The sequence below is a fragment of the Medicago sativa genome, chromosome 2 (genome assembly GCF_051527215.1).
Source record: "Medicago sativa cultivar Bolivia chromosome 2, Bolivia_mono, whole genome shotgun sequence".
Classification (NCBI taxonomy): domain Eukaryota; kingdom Viridiplantae; phylum Streptophyta; class Magnoliopsida; order Fabales; family Fabaceae; genus Medicago; species Medicago sativa.
This window is the reverse complement of record NC_140750.1, coordinates 82,412,403-82,432,529: the sequence shown is the minus strand read 5'-3', so window position 1 is coordinate 82,432,529 and position 20,127 is coordinate 82,412,403. Positions and strand designations below refer to the sequence as shown.

At 37.3% G+C, this 20,127-nt stretch overlaps 1 protein-coding gene across 1 annotated transcript; it reads right to left on the bottom strand.

Moving 5' to 3' along the window:
* Positions 1-18,540: 18,540 nt before the first annotated feature.
* On the bottom strand, positions 18,541-19,770 carry LOC146951527 (putative F-box protein At3g16210). The gene has a single exon (XM_085741609.1). It carries the CDS (start codon positions 19,768-19,770, stop codon positions 18,541-18,543), a length of 1,230 nt encoding a protein of 409 aa, XP_085597735.1.
* Positions 19,771-20,127: the final 357 nt, after the last annotated feature.

Genomic DNA, 20,127 nt, shown 5'->3' with positions numbered 1-20,127 from the left:
CTGTTGTACTTAACTGCCAGTAGACCAGATATTGTTTTTGCTGTTGGTTTATGTGCACGTTTTCAAACTTCTCCAAGAGAATCCCATTTAACTTGTAAAAAGAATTTTTAGATACCTAGTAGGTACTACTAATCTTGGCCTTTGGTATAGCAAAGGTTCTTGTTTTGATCTTATAGCATACTGTGATGCTGACTATGCTGGAGACAAAATAGAAAGAAAAAGCACAAGTGGAGCATGTCAGTTTCTTGGGAATGCACTTATAAGTTGGTCATGCAGAAAGCAAAACACTATTGCTCTGTCAACTACAGAAGCAGAATATGTGTCAGCAGCCAACTGTTGTTCTCAAGTTCTCTGGATTAAAAATCAACTTGAGGATTTCTCTATAAGGTACACAAATATTCCAGTATTTTGTGACAATACAAGTGCAATAAATTTATCAAAGAATCCCATTCAACATTCAAGATCAAAACATATTGAAATTAAACATCATTTCATTAGAGATCATGTTAATAAAAAGGAACTTGAATTAACTTTTGTTGATACAAAAAATCAATTAGCTGATATCTTTACTAAACCTTTAGTTGAGGATCACTTTAATTTTATTAAAGAAAAATTACACATTATTCAAAATCCTTCAAAAAGGTCCAAATAGGAAGAGTCTTCTCTTCATCAGAATGTTCTGAAAACATTCTTGAAAGAAACACCCTCCAAGACAGACTTGAGGGACACGTCTCAACCATGTCCTTTCAAAATAGTTTCTTCTATTTAACCTAGTCTCTAGGTAGAAAAGAAATTACCAATATCAAGAAAAATTACAACTCATTAATGCTCTTGTTCCCTCTCTCATCATTAAACCACTAAAAGTCACTTCTCACCTTTTTCCCTCTCCCAAAACCGGTTTCTACTTTCTCTCTCTAAAACTTCCCGCTCTCTTCTTTCTCTGAACCGTCTCATCTTCTTCTCTCAAACCACCACCGTACACCACTTCCTTCACCAACATGGCTGGAACCAAAGGTGCCGGAAGCTGATAAATGCCAAGAAGTGTTAATTTCATGTTATATTTTAAGCACTTTTTGTTACTTGTTCTGCAAGTTATTGTAGGAAAAGCCGAGAAATAAGCGTTAAATGCCTTATTACGCTTTATATATCTTACTCTATCCTTTTGTGCAGGAATTAGCCTCAAGACACTGATCAAAGACCAAAAATCATGAAAAAGTGCAAATTAGCAGAAGCTGGTTTCGAACATCGCTATTAGCGACAAATACGCTATTAGCGAAATTCCTCCAGAAGGTTACGCTATTGGCGTATCTGGAGCGAAGTTGCTAGAGGCCATGAAGAACGTCGCTATTAGCGACATTTACGCTATTAGCGTAATTAGTCCAGGGGACTACGCTATTAGTGCAATTTGGGCGAACTCAAGAAGATCAGAGCAATAGGACCACAATGGCACAACCTCATTGGCCACAGCTTAAGCCGACTTGCTTCGCTAATAGCGCATATTTCGCTATTAGCGTAAGCTTACAAACTCAGCCCATTTAAATAGGATTTTTACCTCTCTTTGGAGAGATTATTAGATATAGACTGTTTTATTAGATATTTTCTACATTCTTAGAGAGATAAAATAGGGTAGATCATATAGAGTGAGAGTGATTTTGGAAGTTGGATCTTTCTTCCTTTGTTGAGACATCACAAGGTGAATGAATCCTTCCTTTTCAATCCATCCTTGCAAGGCTTCCATGATGATGTGTAGCTAAATATTCTTTGTTGGGATGAGAGGTACTTAATCCTTGCTAACATGTAATCTTTTGATCTTGCAATATATGGTTCTAGCAATTTATATTCAATATTGTTGTTATTCTTGTGTTAATGCTTTCAATGAGATTCAAGATGATTTGGACACGAACTCTTGAATTTAGAGCTAGAGTAGCAATATATCTTAAGTTAAACTTACTTGACATCTTTGTTAATCTTTGATAATCACCATAATCAAGAGTTTAATGCTTTCGGACACTTAGTCAGGCTAGACACGGTCGATTAAGTGATCCGATCGTCTTTGTGATCGTTTAAGGGATTTGGACACGAATGTTTAAACGATACCTTAGAGTCAATTATATCGCTTTGGACACGAAGGATAGTCTAGAATTGATTGTGATAATATTGGTTATAAAGCTAGAATTCGTATGGATCATTAGGCTATTTGTGACGCTTGGTTAAGGAACTCTACTCCTAACAAGTTTCAATCCTTATTTATCTCAGCTTTTACTTTTTGCAATTTAGTTTAGCTAGTTAGAATTCAAACAAACAAGTACTCTTAATACTTGGAATGATATTTGATGTTAAACTATCCTTGATATCGCACTAATCCATGTGGAGACGATACAAATACTTATCTTGTTTGATGCAAAAAATACTTCATCAAAATGGCGCCGTTGTCGGGGATTGGTGTTTAGATATCATAGATAGAACGATTGATTTATCATTTTAAGTATTCGTACATATTCCGTAAATATTTTCTTTACTTGATAGTTGTTTGTACTAACCCCTCTTTGATAAACAAAGAAAAGTTTCTTGTTAGTTATTTCCGTTTCAGGATCATCACCTAGAAAAAAAAATCATGGCTGATCATGGTTATAGCAACTTCTATACTCCACCCGAGTATGAATCCTATCAACAGTATCATTCTTATGAAGATGAGAGATATTCGGTGATAGAAAATACTTTGAACATCTTCATGCAACAATCCATGATAAACACACAAAATACCAACCAGAGATTGAAGAATTTATCATTACAGTTGGAGATGATGCAAGCACAAATCATGGAGAACCAATCCAACATTCAATCCACTCATGATGGAGAGATTGTTAGAGAAGGTGTTGTTGAACTTGAGGAAGATATAATGAAAGAAATAGAGCCACCACTTGAAATAGAACTTCCTCAAGAACGGTCAGATTCTGAGGAGGCCAAAATTGTTGATGATGGAGAAGTGATAGAGGTGGTAGAGAAAAAGGAACGGTTACTATGCAAGGAAGACTTAATGGAAGCAAGGGGGAAGAAAGTGAACAAGGTAGAAATCGATCGGGTCATTGATGAAATTAGTGCCTTGTTCAATAAACCAATGTTAAGGAGGACATGGACTCCACATCAGCTGTACTTAAAGTTCATGGAATTCCTCCCAAAGCGAAGGGTTTCAAAAGATGATGTGTTGTCCGTCTCATTTTGGCCACCCTAACAAAAAAGGCGTCGAGCTAACGACGTTAAACAAGCGCTTGTTGGGAGGCAACCCAATTTTGTAAGTTTATTTACTGTTTTTAATGCATAATAAGTTTAGAAGTCATGAGCATGCATCAAAGCATCCAAAAATAGAAGCAAGCAGAAGACAGAACTCTATTCTGTCACAACTCGCAATTGCGAGTAGAACAGCTCGCCACTGCGAGCAACTTGGTCTTTGACCAATTTTGGATGACATTTCACTCGCAACTGCAAGTGAATCAGCTCGCCACTGCGAGTAAGCACATTTTGGGCTGCAGTACTTTGTTTTTGTATTTTGGATAATGGTGTATGATGACAATTGTTGTTAATTAGTATCGTGATGTTAGTATTCATATTAGTATTGTATATAGTTGTCTTTTGTTAGTTAAAATAATGTGTTAGCATTTCTTTTAAGTACTTCATTTTGTTTTAATTGTGGAAGTTTCTTTTGTATCACTCTTGCTTAAATTTCAAATCTCAGATGATTGATAATGATTCATAGTTGTGATCAAAAGCGCAAAGCCAAGGTACAAGTTTCCAGTTTTTCTAGGTTTTTACTCAAATATGGAACGAGTACTTTGTGTAAATTTCATGTCATTTAGTTCTTCGCAATAATGTGTTTGTTTGTGAACCACTTAGTACTAGCTAAAAGTGAGGAAACCTCAAGTGTTTGTACATATGCAAGGAGATCGGCTTTCATTGTTTAACTCGATTGTGTTATTTTAAATCCAATAATTGTTTTAAATTGTGTGAAGGCATGGAAGTGATCAAGGCACATTTTTGTTAATGAGTGAAACATACTTGACCACAAATAGCCTACCTTGTGAGAAGAGCGAGTATTTGCTAACCCATTTGAGCCAAATGAATCGGAGTCCTCAATTATGAACTGTCAATTCATAAGCACAATGCTTGATGAATTTGCCTTTAAACTTTTCAATATCCAGTTCATTCTTGACGCACTTTAAGACTCTGATATGTTTTTAATTGTTGAACCCTAAAACTTCAATGTTTATTTGTCTCTTTTGCCTTAGAGTAAGGGAACATTCAAATAGGGTGTATTTTGATTCAAGTTGGGGAGAGAAGGTAGATGTAAATCTTTTGTCAAGTACAATGGTGTAATTTTATCTTTGATCAAGACAACATGGTGTTGTGAATACAAAAAGAAAAGAAAACAATGTGTACATGAAAAGAAAAAGAAAAAGAGAAAAAGAAAGAAAAATCCAAAAATAGAATAAGTTGTCAAGATCAAAGTGTATCATGTGTAAACACCAAAGGGACTACGCTATTAGCGCAATTTGGGCGAACTCATGAAGATCAGAGCAATATGACCAACATGGCACAACCTCATTGGCCACAGCTTAAGCCGACTTGCTTCGCTAATAGCGCATATTTCGCTATTAGCGTAAGCTTACAAACTCAGCCCATTTAAATAGGATTTTTACCTCTCTTTGGAGAGATTATTAGATATAGACTATTTTATTAGATATTTTCTACATTCTTAGAGAGATAAAATAGGGTAGATCATATAGAGTGAGAGTGATTTTGGAAGTTGGATCTTTCTTCCTTTGTTGAGACATCACAAGGTGAATGAATCCTTCCTTTTCAATCCATCCTTGCAAGGCTTCCATGATGATGTGTAGCTAAATATTCTTTGTTGGGATGAGAGGTACTTAATCCTTGCTAACATGTAATCTTTTGATCTTGCAATATATGGTTCTAGCAATTTATATTCAATATTGTTGTTATTCTTGTGTTAATGCTTTCAATGAGATTCAAGATGATTTAGACACGAACTCTTGAATCTAGAGCTAGAGTAGCAATATATCTTAGGTTAAACTTACTTGACATCTTTGTTAATCTTTGATAATCACCATAATCAAGAGTTTAATGCTTTCGGACACTTAGTCAGGCTGGACACGGTCGATTAAGTGATCTGATCGTCTTTATGATCGTTTAAGGGATTTGGACACGAATGTTTAAACGATACCTTAGAGTCAATTATATCGCTTTGGACACGAAGGATAGTCTAGAATTGATTGTGATAATATTGGTTATAAAGCTAGAATTCGTATGGATCATTAGGCTATTTGTGACGCTTGGTTAAGGAACTCTACTCCTAACAAGTTTCAATCCTTATTTATCTCAGCTTTTACTTTTTGCAATTTAGTTTAGCTAGTTAGAATTCAAACAAACAAGTACTCTTAATACTTGGAATGATATTTGATGTTAAACTATCTTTGATATCGCACTAATCCCTGTGGAGACGATACAAATACTTATCTTGTTTGATGCAAAAACTACTTCATCAGAAGCACTAACCCTGACGACTCATCTCCGCTTTCACCATCTCCAACTCGTTCTCCTTCTCCACCGTCTCCTCCGACGAAACCACCGTCATCCCCCACATCACCACGTTTTGATTTAACTCCACCACCAAGCAAGGAAACTACTCCATTTGAAACTCCACCACAATCTCCGCTCAAAAACACTGTTGAACAAACCATGCAAGATGGTTATCTCACCACCGAAACCACACCAGAAAAAACTCCATCAAAGAATGATGAAGAACTTCCTTTCATCCCTGACCCAGAATCTTTCCATCCTCTTGCGATGGTTGTGTATGTTGAACCACAACCAACATTTGTCAACCTCAATCTCAACCCACCAACAGAAGCGATTGAAGAACAACAAACCGCTCCTCAAGAACCTCCAAACCTGAACAAAATGGCTCCTCATCTCAGGAACGCCACCAAAAGGAAGATGCCTCCAAAGAAGGCTAAATCTGCTCCTAATCCAAGACCTAGGAAATCTCTAAGGCTTCGCTCTGCAGTTGGAATAAGGAAAACCAACAGTGTGTACACAATAGTCCATGAAATCTCTGATTCAGATGAAGAAACTGAACCACCAACCCCTTTGGTTGAGAAAACTCCTTCTCCTCTTAAGCCTAAACCTAAGATTAGCAAAAAGGTTTCAAAACCTTCTGTCAAGGCTTCTGTACCAAAACCAAAGCCTAAACCAACTGTGAAGGACAAAGGAAAGCAGAAGCAAACTGTTGAACCAGATCGTTCTCCAGAAGGTTCTTCAGAAAGTTTTTCTGATAAAGATGATAAACTTTCTTCAGATTATTCTCCAGAATGTTCTCCAAAGCGCAAAACTACCTCAAAACCAAAGAACATTAAAATCTCTCAAGGAAAGAAGGTACCCCTGTTAGATCCAACATTGAAAAAGGATTTCAAGAAGAAATGGGAAAACAGGTCTATTGGAATTGGAAGGTATTATGACTTTGTCAAACTTGAAAAAGACAAAGTTGATCTTAAGGAATATGTTGATGAGCAAGGCTGGACCAAATTTCTTCAACTTCGTGAGAGACACTACCCAAAGCTTATTCAAGCTTTCTACTTCATGGCAGAAGTCTACCCTGAGGAAAGCCTGATAGTGTTTAGGATAAAGGATGTTGAGATTCGTCTCACTCCACAGGTAATCTCTGACATTCTTGGTATCTCTAATACTGGTCGTACTGTTTTTGGTGATGATTGGTTTGAAAAACTCGAAGTAGATTTTGAGAATGTTCTCAAACTCCTTTTCAAACCAAATGTCACTGAGTTTGTTTCTTCGAACCTTCTGCCTAAACCAAAAATGTTCCATGGTATAAGTCAACACTGTGTCTTACCTAGGAATGGCAATTTTCAAAATGTAAGTCCAAATGATCTTTTAGTCATGTATCATCTCTACATGAAAGAGAAATTGAGTCTGCCTCATATCATAATTCATAACATGATCAATGTCATTTAATCTCGAAACAAAAAGTCATGTCTGCCATATGGAATGGCTCTCACTAAAATCTTCATAAAAAATCATGTTCCTTTTGAGGGTGAACAATCTCTGTTTGAGTATTCTCAATTCACCCCAAAGAATCTGAGTCACATGAAGCAGGAACCTGATGTTGAGCCTCAAACTGACCTCAAAAGAAAGAGGGAAGATGAGTCTGCTCTACAAAATCATGTTCCAGAAAATGCTTCTGATGAACATTGCATCCCTCCAGAACGTTCTCCTGTGATGGAGGAGGATCAAGAATTGCTTGCTAATTTTGACAACAATGCGTCTTTCTCAAATGTCAAGGCTTCTGAGATCCTTCAAAGCTTCACAGAAAAACCCCCAGTCACAAAATCATCAAACTTGTTTATCTCTCCACAAAAGCATGAATATTCTGCTTTATTCCAACCTGACTCAGTGGACAAACTCTTTGCTCCACAAGGTTTTGATACATCTGTCCAGATGGATTCTTTCAAATCTCTTCAAACCAATCTCACTTTTCCTTCAAGGTTTACTGAGTCTCCTTCAATGGCGCAAAGGATTGTTGAGAACAATGAAAGGCCAACCAAAAGGTCTAAAGTTGAGAAAGATTGCAGCAAGACACGTAATGATCTGACTAGGGTTATTGAAGGGAATAATGCTATTTTGCATTATCTGTCTTGGCTAACTTATGAAGCTACTCTGTCAAGGAAATGGAAAAACACCATGAGTGACAAGAATGAAGTGGCAAGACCAGAACAAAACCCATTTCCAGTTCCTATGTATCCCATGTTCATGCCTACTATCTCTTCTTCTTCTGATGCTTCCTCACCAACCATTCCACCTGCTGCTACTGCTCCTGTTGCTGCTGCCCCTTTTCATGATGACAAAGGGGGAGATAAGTTAGGGAAGTTAGGGGAATATGAGTTAGGAGGACCAGGAAAATAGCTAGGATCTAGGGAAGAATAGATTAATGCTAGGCTGTTTTATTATGCTATTTTGATGTTTAAAAACTCTGTTTTTAATTCTCTATTTATGTCTTTAATTAGGTATGTTGATCATGATTGATTGAGGATCAAATTGCTGCTAGTATGTGCGCATATGAACAATGCTTTTTGATGTTTAGAAATGCTAGGTTTGATACCTTGTAATGATCTTCATGATTAATGAATATGTTGTTTATGTTTATATTCTCATTTTGCATATGAATATTGAATGCATGAATTGAGGGGGAGTTCTTTGATAAAATTATCAAACTCAATTGCCATAAACATATTCTGGAAATACTCTCAAAATGGCACAAAATTTTAGTTGCTAAAATTGAGGGGGAGTTTTTAACAAATTTTCAAAAAACTCAAATCAAAATCAAAATAAATTATAAATGTTTGTCATCATCAAAAAGGGGGAGATTGTTGAGACAAAATCCTTATTTGATGTTTTAAAGATTACAAACATATTATATTTATTTAATCTTGTTATCTACTAATTCATTTTGTGAGAATTTGTTTCATGAGAACAATCTGAGAACGTTCTGGCAAATACGATGAAAATGAAACAGTACATCAAAAGTGAACAAGTCTGCACAACAAGAAAGCATGGCAAAATAGCATTTAATAAATGTCTCTTGGGCTTTAGGAAAAGGGTTCGACCCATTTGGATTCAAGAAGCCCATTAAGAATAAATGCACATGGCTTAAAGCATGACATCACTAAAACAAAGGACAATGACATCATCTGCATTGGGCAACAAGTTATACAGCTCATAACAGCTGGTTATCTCATGCGCAAGCAAGCAACGGTGCTGTAAAAGCCAGGCAGTTCTTACAGAACATTCTGAGAACGTTCTGGCTATTTTAAAGAAGAAAAGAGAAATCAATTGAGACTTTGGACAACTATCAAAAACGTGTCCAACAGCTCTATTTTCTCCCTTGATCACCAAGACACTCCTCACCTATAAATACAAGGACCTTTGAAGGTTATAAGCAAGAGTTTTTGCAAGCTAATATATCTCTAAGTGAAAATCATCACTACAAACAAAGCTCTTCGCATACAAAGCAAATTCCAAGCTCTCTCATTATATCTCTTGGATCTTATCTTTTGAATTTGCTATTGTAAAACTCAAACTACGAGTTGAGTATTTATTTGATCCACACAAATCTCATTATACAAAGTGTGTTGTATTCTTCTCAAGTCTATTGGGCTTAATAGTTTGAGGTAGAAAATTCCAACCTTTCTTTTGCTAGTGCGCAAAGAATTGTAGAAGCCTGCTGAGGTTGATAATACAGGTGTAACGGACTGATCTGGTGTGATCAAGATCTTATAGTGCTAGTCAGAAGTTTCTGTTAGCAAGAAAACTATAGTGGATAATCTCACACGAGGTGTGGGGACTGGAAGTAGCCGAGTTTGGTGAACCAGGATAACTCTCCTGTGTTATTCTTCTCTCTCTCTCTCTCTCTCTCTCTCTCTCTCTCTCTCTCTTTATTTAAAGTTACACAACACACACACTTTATCACACTTACATTAATCTCCAGAACATTCTGGTCCAAGATAAAACAATTACTTAAATATTTGACTAAGGTTTAAAATCAGCATATAATATTGTTTTATCATTCTGTCATCATTCTCCAGAACATTCTGGTCTTTGTTAAAATAAACTTATATTTTAACTTAACATCATTTTTCTCATTCTGCTTATAATCATTCTTTAGAACATTCTGTTTTGATTAAATTGTTATATACTCTAATCTTGTTGAACTAACGTACACCAAGAACATTCTTGAGTATATAAATCTAAACTTAACTTTCAGGAATAATTTTTAAAAGGGTCACAATTCAAACCCCCCTTTCTTGTGACGTTTATTGCTACTTCATCTATAAATACTACTCTTGAGAGCATTCTCAGGGCATCTAATCATCAGTCTAAACCCTAGTATACGATTCCTAACCCTAGAATCCTTACCGTACTTTTTGCAAGTGCAGTTGGCGCCGTCCGTGGGAAAAGGTAAAACTAACCTATTAGAAATCCTAAAGCCATAGAAATTTGAATCGTAGTCACTAAACTACAATCCAGATAACCTTTCCACACCAAAATCTTAAATCACACCTCTCATGATTTAGGAACCTAACTCCATCACCTCCAACCGCGACGATGACCGAATCCTCCGGTCAAGTCGCCGTTTGATTAAAATCAATTCGAAAGCATGGCAGCAACCTCGCAGGTAAGAAGTTGTTTTGTCACCGCCATGCCTGCACCTCATCCCGTTTTCACAAAAAGAAATCACTTCCGAGGCTACACATGGCAAAGTCAGAATCGCTACAGTAAAGAAAGCAGGCTTGTGAGAATTTCTTCAATCGAAGGAGAATCGGCACTCAACATGTTTCACCGGTTTGTATTTTACGTTAAAATCTACTATTCGGGCATATGTGCATATAAATCACGCCCACGTTCACGCTCTATTTTGAAAAGTCAAAGGCGTTATATTAACCTCGTTAGTAATTTATTAACGGCTCAAATTCATCATAGTACGCACACAAGTTATTTAAGAAAGCATAATAGTCTTAACATTGCCACTTCTCAGCAAAAGGGATATTAGTGTTGATATCTCAGCCAAATTATCAGGTAGTAATATTGGGCTTTTATGTGTTTGGTTCTTAATCAACAACATTGTAGGTGGCGTGAGCAGAATTCTTAAATTGCTTGTCTCCTTTGCATGAAAATCATGATATATAATTAATTGGGAAGCCACGAATGAGATGTATATCTGATTGGGTAGATTATGTCTTATTAATCCCTTGTTGCGGAAGCCACAGGTTATGCGCATATTGGAAGATAAATGTTTTTAGAAACATTTATTTGAGGTTTGGTTATATTGGTTATTTATTTTAAATAGACGATCTCTATGTATTAATCTTTTAGTGCATACGAGCAGATGATAGTTTAACAGGCGTGAGTAATTTGGGTCAGCACAAAGAATCCAGAGAACACCGCATACAAGCAGAACGACATCATATAAAGAAAAACATCCAGTGCATGTGACATCAAAGAATTTGGAGCTGCACATGACGACCTAGCGGCGACCTCAAAAAGATGAAGAGATGATGGCCGGGGAAGACCAAACCAAATTCAAGTCTCAAAATCTTGGAAGACCAAACCAAATTCAAGTCTCAAAATCTTGGCGACAACATACTCTCTCGAAGTGATTCTCCCACCCTGAAGCAATTCTCTTTCGAAGGAATACCAGGTTCTATGTTTCCAATATATTTTGAGAAAATACACTATTTGATTCGAAGAAAATTTCTTGTCCAATATATTTTGAGAAAATATATTTTCCAACCTTAATTTTGAAGGCCTTATCGATTTTGTTTATTTTGCAACTATTTGTTGGTGCATATACATCATATGTGGACAATAAGTCTTATAGACAAATTAGCTTTAACTTAATTTGTTTCACAAATTAGCTTTAACTTAATTCGTTTCACTTGATATTAATTTTCGTTGGGCGATTTAGTTACGATGTAATGAAGAAAGAATGATGAGTAAAACACAAGAGGTAAAATCAAGAAAGACTATTCTAGGTACCCCATGGCAGAAGTAAAGTGTAGTATTGTTAAAAGGTCACATGTGAGGGATTCTGGCGAGGAAAGCCCTGGTATTTAAGAGGTCCAAGTGACCCACCTCTCTTTCCTGGGAACCCTTTCCATGTACCATTTACTTTGCGAACTGGACTAACTGTTTAGTAAAAACATAAATAATGGAGTAATAAGCTAGATCGGACAAAAACACATAGAAGAATAAAGTTGAGTAGAAAACTAAGTTCCAACTTCATAGAAGGAAATATATACAGAGAGAATAATGGAGTGAGCGAGTTAGTCCGGATTTAATAGGAGAATGATAAGATAATGGGCGAGTTATTAAATTAGAAGAATAAAAGGATGAGGATTACAAAGTATATGCGAGCTAAATAAAAGAAGACAGAATAATTAGTTATCGTTGGATATATTTGCATATGATTAAAGACTCCTTTATTTATGATACTGATTACTTTGGAAAGCGTGGAAGAATTATTATATTTCATAAAAATCAAGGATGGGATACTAACAAGCCCACCAAGGGCTAGATGAACGAAAGGAGAGAACTCGCCAAACAACACGCCATAATTAAAAGAGCATGGAAGCAATTGTCCCGCCATTAAGAACATGGATATGAAACTCTAAGTTCTCCTAACCTTTATCGACCTTTGAGATTTGTTTGGCAGGTTTTTAACGAGGCATCCAACTTTCTAAAAATAGTACAGCTACGACTTAAATCAAATAACTCTAAAGCAAGCAGGATTATAAAAGCCTTCTCAGAGTGAAGCCTTCCCTCAGAGTGGGAAGCAGGATTATAAAAGCCTTCTCAGAGTGAAGCCTTCCCTCACAGTGGGAAGCAGGATTACAAAAGCCTTCTCAGAGTGAAGCCTTCCCTCAGAGTGGGAAGCAGGATTACAAAAGCCTTCTCAGAGTGAAGCCTTCCCTCAGAGTGGGAAGCAGGATTACAAAAGCCTTCTTAGAGTGAAACCTTCCCTCAGAATGGGAAGCAGGATTATAAAAGCCTTCTCAGATTGAATCCTTCCCTCAGAGTGGGAAGCAGGATTATAAAAGCCTTCTCAGAGTGAAATCCTTCCCTCAGAGTGGGAAGCAGGATAAAAACCGTCTTAGAGAGAAGTCTTCCCTCAGAGCGGGAAGCATAAATTTGATAAGATACTGGGGCACCATTCAAGCCCGCCCATCAGAGATTTCTTCAAAAGGTAAACATCATAAAGTTATAAGGCATCGTTCAAGTTTCATCTGTTCGAATTACATCAAAAAGATCACAAATAAATCACAAAGACACCATGAGTCGAACATAAAGATGAGAAATCGCCAAAGCTCGATCGATAGATTTAATCAAAAACGCAGAACCACCTCGCCATAGAAACATGTGATAAAAGAAAAATACACCGCCAGGGCGAACATCATAAAGAAGCTATAGATCATCACTTCGCCTTGACCCAAGACTTGTGCTTGGGGGGCTGTGGACTGCCTATATGTTCCTAAAGACCTAAGAACCCTCCAGAAGGCCCGGCAGGACGCCCTCCAAAAGGCTCCCTAGACCTTAGGCGCGCCATTCAGTAGGCGTCGCCTTATCTAATGTTAATACTTCCGTTAAACACTTGGGTGCCCTCCAGCAAGTCCAATCCCGCATTTCTCATCACTTCGCCTTGTCCCAAGACTCGTGCTTGGGGAGCTGTGAACCGTCATAATATTCCTAAAGGCTTAGAAACCCTGCAGAAGGGCTTAGGCGCTCTCTAAAAGGGATCGGACACCCTTTAGAAAGGCTATCAAGGCCCAGGCGTGTCCTCCTTAGGATGCCGCCCTGCTTAGCCTCTAGAACCTTCTTGGAACCGCCTAAAATACACAAATACCCCAGTTGCTTGGGAGCCAAGCAACCGAAACCCAAGCCCATATCATGCTATAAATACTACTCTTGAGAGCATTCTCAGGGCATCTAATCATCAGTCTAAACCCCAGTATACGATTCCTAACCCTAGAATCCTTACCGTAATTTTTGCAAGTACAGTGAAGCCTTCCCTCAGAGTGAGAAGCAGGATTATAAAAGCTTTCTCAGAGTGAAGCCTTCCCTCAGAGTGGGAAACATGATTATAAAAGCCTTCTCAGAGTGAAGCCATCCCTCAGAGTGGGAAGCAGGATTATAAAAGCCTTCTCAGAGTGAAGCCTTCCCTCAGAGTGGGAAGCAGGATTATAAAAGCCTTCTCAGAGTGAAGCCTTCCTTCAGAGTGGGAAGCATGATTATAAAAGCCTTCTCAGAGTGAAGCCTTCCCTCAGAGTGGGAAGCAGGATTATAAAAGCCTTCTCAGAGTGAAGCCTTCCCTCAGAGTGGGAAGCATGATTATAAAAGCCTTCTCAGAGTTAAGCCTTCCCTCAGAGTGGGAAATATTATTATAAAAGCCTTCTCAGAGTGAAGCCTTCTCTCAGAGTAGGAAGCATGATTATAAAAGCCTTCTCTCAGAGTGGGAAGCAGGATTATAATAGCCTTCTCATAGTGAAGCCTTCCCTCAGAATGGGAAGCATGATTATAAAAGCCTTCTCAGAGTGAAGCCTTCCCTCACAGTGGGAAGCAGGATTATAAAAGCCTTCTCAGAGTGAAGCCTTCCCTCAGAGTGGGAAGCAGGATTATAAAAGCCTTCTCAGAGTGAAGCCTTCCCTCAGAGTGAGAAGCATGATTATAAAAGCCTTCTCTGAGTGAAACCTTCCCTCAGAGTGGGAAGCAGGATTATAAAAGCCTTCTCAGATTGAAGCCTTCCCTCAGAGTGGGAAGCATGATTATAAAAGCCTTCTCAGAGTGAAATCCTTCCCTCAGAGTGGGAAGCAGGATAAAAACCGTCTTAGAGAGAAGTCTTCCCTCAGAGCGGGAAGCATAAATTTGATAAGATACTGGGGCACCATTCAAGCCCGCCCATTAGAGATTTCTTCAAAAGGTAAACATCATAAAGATATAAGGCATCGTTCAAGTTTCGTCTGTCAGAATTACATAAAAAAAGATCACAAATAAATCACAAAGACGCCATGAGTCGAACATAAAGATGAGAAATCGCCAAAGCTCGATCGATAGATTTAATCGAAAACGCAGAACCACGTCGCCATAGAAACATGTGATAAAAGAAAAATACACCGCCAGGGCAAACATCATAAAGAAGCTATAGATCATCACTTTGCCTTGACCCAAGACTTGTGCTTGGGGGTCTGTGGACTGCCTATATGTTCCTAAAGACCTAAGAACCATCCAGAAGGCCCGGCAGGACGCCCTCCAAAAGGCTCCCTAGACCTTAGGCGCGCCATTCAGTAGGCGTCGCCTTAGCTAACGTCAATACTTCCGTTAAAGACTTGGGTGCCCTCCTGCAGGTCCAATCCCGCATTTCTCATCACTTCGCCTTGTCCCAAGACTCGTGCTTGGGGGGCTGTGAACCGTCATAATATTCCTAAAGGCTTAGAAACCCTGCAGAAGGGCTTAGGCGCCCTCTAAAAGGGCTCGGACGCCCTTTAGAAAGGCTATCAAGGCCCAGGTGCGTCCTCCTTAGGATGCCGCCCTGCTTAGCCTCTATAACCTTCTTGGAACCGCCTAAAATACGCAAATACCCCTATTGCTTAGGAGCCAAGCAACCGCAACCCAAGCCCATAGCAGGCTATAAATACTACTCTTGAGAGCATTCTCATGGCATCTAATCATCAGTCTAATCCCTAGTATAAGATTCCTAACCCTAGAATTCTTACCGTACTTTTTGCAAGTACACTAATTAAAAAGACATAGTCTATGACTTTTTAAATAGAAAGACCTAACGACCAGCACCTAGACGACCGATAAAATTGCAAAAGCCGAAGACTGACAACAATATGGTTGTATCTTCAATACCCAAAGCAACTCCAATTTGAGCCAAATTATTGAGAAACAACCCCTAATGAATAAGCAAACAAAGTAACCAAAAATCAGCCTTAACTAAAGCTTCTTTGAACTTAAAATCATCATCTCTTTTTGGTCTCCTTTTCTTGCTCACTGCCCCTTCCCCTTCTGCAATTAGCATCTCAACATCTGAAGAAGAAGCATTCTCAAACTAGTGGAACATTGTTCCTTTGAAGGTTAGGAAATAGAGTCATTTTCAAAGGAGAATCATTATGAAAACTGACAGATGGAGGAAACATAATCATTAATTGAAACAATGTTGCTTAGCATTGTGGTCATAACAAGATATGTGGCTCGAAGCTTGTGTGAAAATAAAATGGATATGTACCGAAGAGTCTTCACAAGAAGGAGGAGCACAAGGTCTAATGAAGTACATCAAAATTAAACAAACAATAGAAACTCCAACTGGTAGAACACTAGTAATGTATATATACTTAAGCACTGATCCCTATATAACCTTTGAGAATGCTAGAGACCGTGCCTCTACTGAGAGGAAAGTTTCTCAAGTCGGTAACAAGCATGGCCATGCCGAACTATGCACCGCTGTTTTGTTGATAAAAGAAGAAAACAATTTCACTATGAAAGCACAAACACCGATTCCAGACACAATAAATATAATTGGTGTTAATTGTTGAAAGGGCCAGGTAAACTGAAATTTCCAAGTCTTGGAAAGTGTTTTGTTGTTTCCATCTTAGGCTTAGTTTTCATATCCTGCATGTCGTCGTCGTCGTCATCATCAACATGCATATGTTTTCAAAGTTTCATTATGTGATAAATTGTTGTTATCTCTCAGTATTACCAAACAGTTCAAACCTAACTTCTCAAAGTTTAGCTAACACGGTAGGTTTAAAGAGCGATAAAAGAGATATGAGTAACTTTCTTACCAATTAGACAAATCGTCTTTGCTATGTGTACTAAAGTTTGCTACATACAACTTTTAAAAAACATGGGTGCCCAGGTGTCATTTTTAACAAGGATTTAATTGACATGCACCAACACGCTAGAAAAAAAATTATACGGTTAATCAATTACATTCATTGAATTGTTAAAAACATTTGACTTTAAACAAATCTATCTTAAACGTCAGAGGAGTATAACTTCATGCTTCTCAGGAGTATAAGATTTGACTATAAACAAATTATATGTGAAACTTTGTTTATAATTAAGGCCATGAGTATATCTTATTGCTTCTCAAATATTGACTATATAGTTTCCTCATCTCATAAGAAGTTTATGAAGACTAACCATAGTCATTATCCAAAACTTTTTACCTGACCGATTCGTGAAACTAAAACTACATATGGAAAACAAATGTTACTAACCAATGCTAAAAATGCATGCTGGAATAAAATCAGAACCTTAAACAAATAGACATTGATAACTATCTGATATACCAAGAATTGTGGCCACTGCAACTTTTAGAAAAAAATAACTCTCTAAAAGAATTCAATTGAAGGATTGTGTATTTTATCTAATTGTTTTGTAAAATCACTGTCCGTTTGGTTCGAGAATTAGGAGGGGAGGGGAGGGGAGGGGAGGGGAGGAATTTTAACGGAGGGGAGGGGAGGGGAGATGTTTTAATTAAAAGTGTGTTTGGTTCACAAGGGGAGGGGAGGGATTTTAAAATTATTTTACTGTTTTACCCTTAAACTTAATTAAATAAGGATAATAAAGTAACGAAACAATAAATCGATAGCAACATGATGTAGACGATGGAATAATGGATTAGTAATAGGGTTGTTACAAGGAAAAATTGTTAATAATATGGAATAAAAGTTGTTACAAGATAATATAACATATAACCTAATACTAGTAAAAGTTGTTTCAAGAATAATATAACATATTAATAATAAATGTTGTTACAAGGATAATATTGAGATTTTAAATTAATATAAGGATAATTTTGACAGTGCAATAAAATTTGCTCATCTCCCCTCCCCTCCCCTCCCCTTCTAAAAATTGAACCAAACATTTCAAATTAAAAATCTCCCCTCCCCTCCAAAACTCTCGAACCAAACGGAGCCTGAAATTCACCCGCTTGATTCATGAATCATAGAATATAAAAGAAAAAAAAATTAAAGCACAAACTTAATCATAGTGGCATAGATATTTGAAGGATAATAAATTAAAATTCAAACAAATATATGCTGCTCATTCGATTATCATGATCTCCACATAAGTTATTTCTACATAAAGTTGGAGATGTTGTGTGCAAGTATGAGTTATATGTCTTACCTCGGTTAGAAAAGTGGAGGTTGAACAATTTATAAGTGAGCGAACCCATAAACCCATATCCTTAAGGTTTTGGGTAAGAGTGTGACGTCTCTTTCACTTGCATGGTTGCTCAGGCCTCGATGTGGACGATCCCCAGAGCTCCCCTCATGACCCAACAGTGGTATCAAAACTCCGGTTCGACGAAGGGTACGACCGAGGCACAGCCGATTCCGTTGTGGTGAAAGCAGCAACGGCGGTACAAGCTCCTTGTGTCGGTTCCGTTGCGGAGAAAGCAGAACGTCGTTACAAGCAAGTACATCCTTCTGCTTGAGGGTGAGCATGATGAATTGATGGACTCGCACTTGAGGGGGAGTTTTGTGTACAAGTGTGAGTTATTTTGGGTAAGAGTGTGACGTATCTTTCACTTGTATGGTTGCTTAGGCCTCAATGTGGACGGTCTTTCGAGCTTCCCTCATAACCCAACAGGAAACACTTCGGTAAAAGACAAATAGAAAGAGAATGAACTACGAATATAAAATTGTTAAGGAAGCAATATTCCTTGTTTTTTAAGCAATAAGTAGAGTCACAAAACTTGGCATCCCAACTAGATAAATAAATGAAGTACAAAAAAAACTTGGAAGCAACAATATTCATAATTATCAAACCATTCCTAATTTCTCATTAATACTTATACTATGGCTGATTGACAAACCACTTTTTATTATACAAAGTAAAATCTTAATAAACACAATCATAAATCTCTAAGGTGCAAACACGAAAAACCAATTAATTATTTATCCTTCCAATCGAGAGAAGACTTTTCTTGTAAATTGCAATATCATAATAATGTGCTCCTTTAACACTAAGTTCTTCGGCCTTCTGGGTACTTAAACTAAAAGAGACTAGTTTACCATCTTTTTTCTGGAAGAATATATCACCATTCTTCGCTACTCCAATAAGACGAACAATATAGGGTAGTGGTCCAATAACGAAGAGTTTAGTCCATGATTCCTTCACGCCGAGCTCACCCAAAATCGATATGTAAAAAGTAGTTTTATCCAATAAATACCATGAGATCGAAGCAATGGATCTATTAAGCACCACCAATCGTCTATACACAAAACCAAGATAAAAATCTGTATCTATGTCTAACGGTATGTCTATGGGTATGGTTGTCGTAAAAAACATCTCGTTGCTCAAATCAAATGAAACTAAAAGATGTTCATCACTTTTTTCACTTTCAGACCACCAATGAGACATTCCATCAATGTACAATGGTTCATATGAACCACTTCCACTAAAACAACGCTTAGGCATATTGACATCAATTTTCCTCCAAGAGTTACACCTTAGGCTATAAATCTCCCATTCAGGTTCATAAGATATTTCATTCCATGACACATCTTCATATCGCACATCAAGACGTTCAAGATGTCCGCTACTTATGGGAGTAAATTGCATGTACCTAATAATCTTCAAGTCTTCTTTAATATGGTCATAACCAAACCCATGAATATCCATTGTCAGCTCCCGGTAAGGTGGTACAGATTCAATAGGGCTGTGAGGAATGACCTTAAATTCTTGGGTAGCTGGGTTCCACAATGCAAGTGGCTTTCCTTGTGTAAGGCAAAGAGTTCCGGTGATAGTATCACAACCATAAAAATGACAAGTATAAAAATCAAAGAAAGGGTTTTCCTGTTGAAATGGATTTGGAAAGTCTAATTTGACTTGATTCTCATACTTCTCACCAAAAAGTGAATAGAAAGAGCAATGAAGAGAATAATCATGAGACTCGACAACCTCGAATAAGAGGTTAGAAGCATCCTCGTAATAAGAGTGGGGAATAGATATGAAATTAGTTCGGAATTGAGGGTTTTCAAATAAGAGAGCCCATGTTTTACTTACGCATCCAAATCGCTTCAAAGATTTTAATGGAAGTTTTGACAGAACAAAGATTGCAAGATCATAAGGTATATGATTTCTAACCTTTTTTTCACCAATAGATTTGGCCGCCATCTCCGAAAATGTGCGAGCAAAAGAGATGATGAATTAGAATGTCGTTGTAAGCGAAACGTTGTAGTAAAACTAATGACAAAGTTCAGTGAAATGAGATGGTCTTTAAAATGATAAAAGAATACTTAATGAGAAGTAAATGTACTGTGATTTTTTAACTTTTTTACACCAAAAAATATTAAAATTTTATATTTTATTTATAGACACGTTTAATCACTTTAAAACTTAAATAAGAAGTAACATGAATTCTGTAAAAAAAATAAAGAAGTAACGTTAATTTTGTCAAGAAACAATAACTAACATTAATAAGTTGGATTCTGCATTTCCTCTTTTATATCATCATTTTACCAATTATTGATT